This window comes from Balaenoptera physalus, assembly GCF_965194825.1.
Source record: "Balaenoptera physalus genome assembly, chromosome: 7".
Classification (NCBI taxonomy): domain Eukaryota; kingdom Metazoa; phylum Chordata; class Mammalia; order Artiodactyla; family Balaenopteridae; genus Balaenoptera; species Balaenoptera physalus.
Window position 1 is genome coordinate 1,926,521 of NC_138886.1, and position 8,268 is coordinate 1,934,788.

Genomic DNA, 8,268 nt, shown 5'->3' on the forward strand with positions numbered 1-8,268 from the left:
AGGAATGAAGTACTGATTCATGCTACTACATAGATAACCCTTGAAAACATGCTAAATGAAAGAAGTCAGACACAGAAGACCACACATGGTATGATTCCTTTATATGAAATGTCCAGGACAGGCAAATCTACAGAGACAGAAAGTAGATTAGTTGTTGCCGCAGTTTGCAGTGAGGGGGGAATGGAGAGTGATGCTAATGGGTACGGTGGTACAGCAAAGTATTTTATTTTCTTGGGATTAACTCTAAATAGCATTGTGTTTTAAATTTCAGTTTTTCCATGTTCACTGTTAGTATATAGAAATGAGACTAATTTTTGTGTGTGTGCTGATCTTGTATCCTGGAACCTTGCTGAATTCATTTATTAGTTCTAGGAGATTATTTGTAGATTCCTTAGGATTTTCTATGTAGACAATCAAGTCATTTGCAAATAGGGACAGCATTATATTTTCCTTCCAGTCTGATGCCTTTATTTCCTTTTCTTGCCTTGTTGCAGTGGCTACAACTTCCATTACTCTGTTAAATAAGAGTTGGTGAGGGTGGACATTCCTTCCTTGTTCCCCGTCTTAGCTAGAAAGCATCTAGTCTTTCACCATTATGTATGATGTTAGCTATAGGATTTTTGTAGATGTTCTTTATCAAATTAAAGGAATTCCCTTCTATCTCTGTTTTTCTGAGACTTTATCTTTCTTCTTTTTTTAAATCATGAATGGGTGTGTCAATTGATAACAACATTTGATGGTTCTTCTTTAGCTTCTTGTATGGTAGGTTGCATTGAGTGATTTTCAAATGTTGAGCCAGCTCTGCATATTTTAAATCCTGTTGTTTTGTCATTATTGAAAGCAAATCTAATGTCTCTCTCCATTTTGGGGCTCATCTTTTTCTGTTGGACTTCACTGATGGACTTAAAGCATATAGGAGAAGGTAAAAAGAAAGCACCCTCTAGATCTTCTGGGAAAAGGGGCGGGAGAGAAAAAGAAGGATGGAAAATAAAGGACACGTGGGGAAGCAGAAGTGCTGCGTCTACAGCGCTGGCTTCAGGCAATAATCTGGGAAGTTCTGACTCTGGGCGGCCCATGTTTAAGCTGCAGTGAGAGCACAAAATCAGCCCCTGGGCTAAAAAGGCAGGTGGTGTGATGAAAGCAGGAACTGGCTGTCTCTTGCATCCTGACCCACACGTGTCCACTGTGTGGAATTAGGCAACCCACCCAGCCTCGGTGCCTCTGTTTCCCCATATGAAGGGCAGGGACCATGACGTGCCCACTACACAGGGCACTGCACAGACCACAGGAGCCACGGTGTCTGGCACTTGGAAAGGGACTCTGTAAGCATTAGCTGTTATCGCTGGAGCAGCTTCTGCTGCTGTCACGGTACAGGTACCTGCTTCACTAGCTTCTTGTTTGTTCAGCAGAAAACGCCCTGATGTGATAACGGCCACAAACTGCCTTGCTCCTATTGTCTGGGAAGGCACTTTCAGTAGACAGGTGCTGGAAAAACACTACAGAAAGCAGAACCTCACCCTGGGCTTGGCTGTCTTTGCTATTGGCAGGTAGGGGCTGCCAGCCTGTGCCATTTTTTATTTTGGAAAAATGCACACGAATACCCATGGACCTCCCACCTCCAAAGGGCCACTCATCATTCCCTGTAACCATTGTTTCTGGACGTCCTGTGCAAAATGGGACGTGGTTATTTTCTCCTTCCTTAGCTGGTCATTAACACCACTTGGCTGTCCTTTCACTAATGCCCAGTTAGCTCTCGTGCTCTCTTTCTAACGGCTGTTCCAAAACTTTAGAGGCTTTTTTCAGACTCCCCAGGCCCACTACCTCCTCCTTCTGTAACCACTGCGGCTGAAATGCAGACCCAACCTCACTGCCCTCGTCCCCTGGGAATTCTGCAGCTTCAATGCCTCCCATGTGGGTGGCGTTTGTTGATGTTCTCCCGAAAATAATTTGGGAAATCAAGCATCTTCCTCTGTGCGCGTGTGTTTTGCAGGTTTTCAGATCAGTACCTGGAACTGCTCTTACGCTCGGTGGATAAGTATTTCATGACCGGCTACAGAGTGGTCTTCTACATCATGCTGGACACCCTCCTCAGGCTGCCCCAGCTCGAGCGGGGGCCCCTCCGACAGTTCAGAGTGTTTACCGTCACAGAGGACAGCTGGCCGGACGACGTCCACATGATGCGTATGAAGAGCTTGGGCAAGCACATCGTCCAGGACATCCAGGGCGAAGTCGACTTCCTCTTCAGTATGACCGTCACCCAGATCTTGCAGAACGACGTCGGGGTAGAGGTCCTGGGCACGTCTGTGGCTCAGCTCCACGCCTGGTGGTACTTTAAGAACCCCGGGAGTTTCCCCTACGAGAGGAGGCCCAAGTCAGCAGCTTGCATTCCGTTTGGCCAGGGCGATTTCTATTACGACGGCGCGTTCGTAGGCGGCACGCCACTCGAGATCCTAAACCTCGTTGAGGAGTACCTGAAAAGTGTCATTCATGACCTCAAACTCGGGCTGAACAGCACCTATGAAAAATACCTCAACAAATACTTTTTCCTCCGGAAGCCCACCAAGCTGTTATCCCCAGAATACAACTGGGACGCTGAGTTTTACCCGCCGCCCCAGGTTCAGTACGTCAAGGTGGCCCAGCAGTCCAAAAGGAGATTTTGACTCACCGGGGACCTCAGGTACCACCAGCGACAGTTCCTTAGAATGTGGGATGTCTTGAAACATTCCAGGTTTCAGAGACATAGACCTATACACTCATCCACGAGAAATTTCTCCCCCTGCAGTGTTGAACCATCCAATTTGGCCAATGCAGGATAAAGAATGAAAGGATGCTTATTTAATGCTTAATACACAGTGATGCCAATATCTATGTATTATAGATAACCCAGAACTAATTTTGGAGGCATAAAATGAAATTTTTTTAATGCAGAAAGACTCTAGTTCAGAAAAAAAAATATATATATATATATACACACACACAAAAGGGCAAAGGATTACACGTCGAGGAAAAAGTGAAACGTCCATCACTCACAAGTCGGTGGGGTGCTTCTCAGGCTGGGGATGTACGTTGCTGTGTTTAAACACCCCAAACTGTCTCACCCTGACCAGCATGTGATTGGATGTATGTGAACTAGAGAGTTTCTATCAAATACCTGTCTTTCTTTTATTGTTACAAAGAGAGATGTCAAGTTCATTTTTTTAAATCTATAGGCATTTTATTTTACTTATTTTTTTAAAAGACATGGGCGGAGCTCAGTGGTGGAGGCAGATGTCTGCCAGGTGCAGTGAGGGATGGAAAGCAGGACCATGTCCTCAGGCAGCTGCAGTACAGCAGGGAGATGCGACTCTTGGTGGCATTTCTTTTGCACGTTCGAAAGGGCTCGAAGTGGGCAGCTCGGAGCACTGCATGGCTCCGGATGGGGAGCCGTCCCCCACGGGGGGCTTATTTGGCTAGGAGCTGTTTGTTCTTGGCAGTGAGGGGTTACAGAGTGCGTGTGAGGGCTGGAGGGTCCCAAGTCATAAGAAGGCACTCTTCTTAATTAACCCTCTTTCATGGGAGAAAAAACAGGTTTAGTGTTATGGCCCGAATTGCGTTCCCCCAAAGTCATGTGGGGAGTCCTAATCCCCAGGACCTCAGACTGTGACTGCATTTGGAGATAAGCTTTAACGAGGTGATTAAGGTAAAATGAGGTCACTAGGATGGGCCCCGTCCAATAGGACCAGTGACCCTACAAGAGAGGAGATTAGGACATAGACACGCACAGAGGGAAGTTGAAGTGAGGACATAAAGAAGACGGCTGTCTACACGCCAAGCAGAGAGGCCTCAGGAGGGACCAGCTCCTTGATCTCAGACTTCCAGCCCCCAGAGCTGGGAGAAGTCCACTTCTGTTGTTTAAGCCGCCTGGTCTGCGGCACTTTGCTATGGCGTTCCCAGCAAACTAATACAGTAGGCGTTGCAAAAGTCACGTCAATTGAAACACTAAAATGGTACGGAGATTGACGGTCACTTCATGGAGTAGAAGCCAGAGGCCAAGGAAACTTAGGTGGCGTGAGGAGCCCAGTAGCTGATAATCAGACCTGAAGCAAGAACCAGTATCCGTCCGTCGTGTTACATCTGCCACCCCCTCCTATGACACCAATCATCCTCGAGATTCCCCTAAAAAACACACTTGTCAAGGTGTAGCTCATTCTACGTTTTCCTTCCCAGCTGTCGCCTTTGACTAAATCACGATGCTATTTTCAGTGACTCATTCTTTCTTGCGTGTCACAGAGTAGCTCTCGATTTTAAAAAATCTGTAAAAGTTTCAAACCAGAGAAAGATACTCCGTTAGCCACAGGCCCTGCCTCTACAGTGATCAGTATCAGGTATCCTACGTCAGACCTGGAGAGAGGAGGGTATGATTTAGATACTGCACTGAAACAAACAAACAAAAACTAACTTTTTTTTCCTGACAATTTATGGACAAGGCTAGGGGACTTAACTGAGAAGGGTTCTAAATGTCTACCTTGAAAAATATCGTGGGATCAGTATAAAACACAGTAAATTCCTTGATAACGTAAAGTTATTAATGTCTAGAATTTCTAGGTCCAAGAACAAACTTGTTTAAAAGACTTACACAAACAGGTCACCCCTGAATGGCCTTTCCAATTTCCAGCCCTCCTAGCAAAAGTGTGCTCCCCTACACAGTAGGTGCTAACTGAGTTTAAATTTTTTTTAATTTCGCCAATTTGATAAGCAAAAATAACATCTTTTTTCTTGGATTGCTTAGGATGATGAACCCTCTTTTACACTATAGTTGTCAGCCGTGTGATTCATGTGTGCACGAATGACCAATTTCTGTCTTTTGCTCATTTTTCTAACATGGTGTTCCTTTTCATCGTTCAATGAGTTTTGAGATATATATTCATAGATGTGATGTAAATCCTTTATCAAATTTGTTGAAAATATGAATTTCAAGTTGTCATTCGTAGTCCAATTCTGTTGATGGTGCTTTTGGTGTACCAAAGTTTAAGGTTTTCGTAATTACCATCTTTTCCCTTGATGTTTGTATCCATAGTGTAGGCATCTCATCCCCAAATTATAGATATTATAGAAATTTCAAGGTTTCTTTTCATTTGGAATTAATCAGGAATTAATTTTAAGATAATGTACAGAGTTAGATATCTAACCTTATTTTTTCCTCAAAATATCTTGGCCATTTCCCCCACACTGCTTGTTGAATAAATAATGCTTTTTAAGGTGCGCTATTTGTATAATATATTAAGTTATTATGCTTACTTGGGTTCATTTCTTGACTTTATATCCAGTTTTACTGATCCTTCTTTCTGTCAGTGAACTAATGCCACACAATTTTAATCATTGTAGTTTCATATTATTTATGGTAGAATGGTAGATCAATTTGCATTACTCTTGTCTCTAAAATATTTCAAAATTTTATTCCTTCACGTGGATTTTAGATTCAGGTTTGCAATTTGGGGGAGATATCTCATTGGCATGTTGATTAAAGTGCTTGAGCTGTATAGGTTAACTTAAGATTATTAAGTATTCGTGATATTGAAGACTTTGTAGGAATATCACACATCTATTTATTCAGGTTATTTTTTTCAATGTCCCAGAGTGAGGATTTTTTTTTTTTAAATGTGATTTTAATGTGTCCCTTATATTTTTCTTATAAGGGTTGCTGGTTCACAGGAAAGCTACCATGCTTTGAGCATCTGTTCACCCCCAGCTTTTTTTTTTTTCTTTTTGGCAGCGCTGCGTGGCAGGCGGGATCTTAGTTCCCTGGCCAGGGGTGGAACCTGTGCCCCCCGCAGTGGAAGGCGGAGTCCTAACCCCTGGACCACCAGGGAATCCCACACCCTCAGCTTCTGCGTGAAAAGCAGGTGGCGTCCGCACAGGTGGCCGGTGGGTTTACTGCCATTGTGCTGGCCTCACGCGGTGGCCATGGTGCGACCTGCACTGCTGAGCTGTGGCCTCCTGGGAGGCCTTGCGCTTGCCGAGGGCATTTCTGGGGCAGGATCTGGTCACACCTGTCTCTGGCATTTCCAGACGGTTAGTACTGAGGTTAGACCCAGTTTCCGAAGGGCCGGCCCTGCTGGTGGGTGGCCCCTGGCTCAGCCAGGGTGAGGTGGGGAGCTTCTATCCAGGTACTGCCTTGCAGGTACCTGGAGAGGAGAGGGCGGGGGCCTGTCTCAGCTCACCTGTCACACAGGTGCCCCGGCCTGGCTTCACCTGGCTCTTCTGGGGAGCGTGGGCTGGCGCTGTGGCCACTCAGCACCCCTCTGGCCTGGGCGGGGAGGGCTGCGTTGGCTCACGGAGCCCAGAGTGGGATCGGGGTACAGGCAGGTCGGGGCGGTGCCAGCCCGGCCCTTCCCAGGGTCGCCGTCCCTGAAGGACCCCGAAGGTAGCTCCATCCGCCGGACTGCAGTGCTGTGTGCGCACTACAGGGGGAGGTTGGGGGGCCACCTGCCGCCCCCTCCCAACACCCAGAGTGTTTTCCAGCCCGTGGGCCAGGCTGGGAGAGGCTGTGGGCCCCTTAGTTGTTGGTTGGCAGGACCTGGAGACCCACAGAGAGGGAAGGGCTGGGCTCCAGGTTGGATGGCCTTCCTGGGGTGGCAGAGGGGTTCGGAAGGCACCTGGATGAGCCAGGATGCAGGTGGAGGGGAGGGGGGAGCGAGGCGAGGACAGCGGGGCAGGAGGGGCCCGGCAGGAAAGCTCAGGGGGTGGACCCGAGCTAAACTTCCGGTGGCGGGCACTGGGCTGTGGAGGGAAGAGAACAAGGTCAGATTCTAGGGCCTTCGTCCATTCGTTCTGAAGACGACCGATCAATCAAAAACACGGCGCACAGCCACTGGGACCACCTTGCCTTCTGCTGTCCATCCTGCCATGGACGCCCTGTCCCAGGATGGCCCACAAGACCCCACAACCGCCCCCCGCCCCTTCCCCCTCCCTCTATTCCTGCCACATGCCCCCGCGTTCCCTCCTCCAGGCAGCCTCCCTGCCCGCACTTCCCTGCTCTAGGCTCCTCTCTTCCCCGCAGCATTGTCTCCAATAACTTAGCGACTGAACTGCAGTGGCCCCAGGTAACCTGCACCGGGCTGAAGATCGTCTGTCTTGTTTTTTGTGCATCCAGAACTCCCAGAACAGGGCCTGGTCCTCCTGTTTGTTGATGGACTGAATGACTCATGGAGGAGGGGGTGCTGGGGAGAGGCCAGTACCGCCCACTGCCTCCTCCCGGCTGTGTGACCTCGGCCTTGTTTCTGAACCTCTCTGAGCCTCTGTGTCCACATCCGCAGGATGGAGATGGTGATCGTGCCCACCCACCGAGTTACAGGGACTTCATGAGATCTGGCAGGTGAGGCACCCGTCAACGACCTGACCGTATAGGGCGCCTGGCAGAGGCTGGCCAGGTCCTTAGTTGCTCTGGTCCTCAGGTGGTTATTGCTAGCTGTGGGGCACTCCCCACCTCCTCCCAGCCCCGCCCTCAGGGGCGCAGGGGAGACTGCTGGAGGGCAGCACTCACCGGCAAGGTTGAAGGCGGGGGCTTCCTGTAGCTGCAACCTGGAAATGTATTCAAGATGCTGCCCCAGCCACTGGGGGTCCCCTAGCATTCTTCTGGCTGAAACCAGAGGGGCCGGTGCTTGGGCTTTTCTCGGATGAGGTCCCACCTCCCGGCTCCCTGCCAGGCCCTGCAGTTGCTGCAGTGGCCGCGTCCTCTCTGAAGCAGGTCCACTCTCCGCATGGCAGGCACAGCCCTCCTTGAAAGGCTACATCAGGCCTGTCCCCTCCAGTGAGACCCCCAGAGGGTCCCCCAGCCCCCCAAGCCCGGCCAGTCTGCAGGACCACGGGCCCTCTGCCCAGCGCAGCCTCCCCGTCCACTCCGTCCCCGGGGCCCCGTCTTCTCCCCGAGGCACTTCCATTTTCTAAGCCCAACGTGACTCCGTGACGTCCACGTTCGTGGCCGCTCTGTCCTGCTCAGGACAGTGGGCGTGGAAGATGTTGCCCTGCCTGCCAGCCTAGTGCCAGCTCAGGCTCTCCAGCAGGGGGATGTTGGGGGCGCCCCCGGCTGGGGTCCCTGCATTCCCCCAGGCTCTCGGCCCCCTGGGCTTGGGAGGGACACCCAGCTATGGGAGGGGGCTGGCCCACAGGGTGCCGGGCTGGGGCTGGAGGGCTGGAGTGAGGAACTGGGGGCCCCCAGCCTGGGGGAGACGTGGTCCACTTCCCCGCCACTCTCTCACCTTCTCCCGGACTTCCTTCAGCTCCTCTGTA

The 8,268-nt window shown here is 50.0% G+C and overlaps 1 protein-coding gene and 1 long non-coding RNA gene across 2 annotated transcripts; one reads left to right on the forward strand and one right to left on the reverse strand.

Moving 5' to 3' along the window:
* The first annotated feature begins 1,548 nt into the window (after positions 1–1,548).
* On the forward strand, positions 1,549–6,187 carry GLT6D1 (glycosyltransferase 6 domain containing 1). The gene has a single exon (XM_082470112.1). It carries the CDS (start codon positions 2,043–2,045, stop codon positions 2,658–2,660), a length of 618 nt encoding a protein of 205 aa, XP_082326238.1. The 5' UTR covers positions 1,549–2,042; the 3' UTR covers positions 2,661–6,187.
* A 15-nt stretch (positions 6,188–6,202) lies between these two features.
* Positions 6,203–8,268, reverse strand: LOC309664609. The gene is made up of 3 exons (XR_014265957.1): positions 8,238–8,268; positions 7,523–7,618; positions 6,203–6,759 (listed from the first exon to the last, which is right to left on the reverse strand). It is a non-coding gene; the product is annotated as an uncharacterized lncRNA (long non-coding RNA).

What these genes read in the sequence shown, in the direction of transcription:
- GLT6D1 (XM_082470112.1), top strand. Translation starts at nt 2,043, where the DNA reads ATGACCGGCTACAGAGTGGTCTTCTACATCATGCTGGACACCCTCCTC.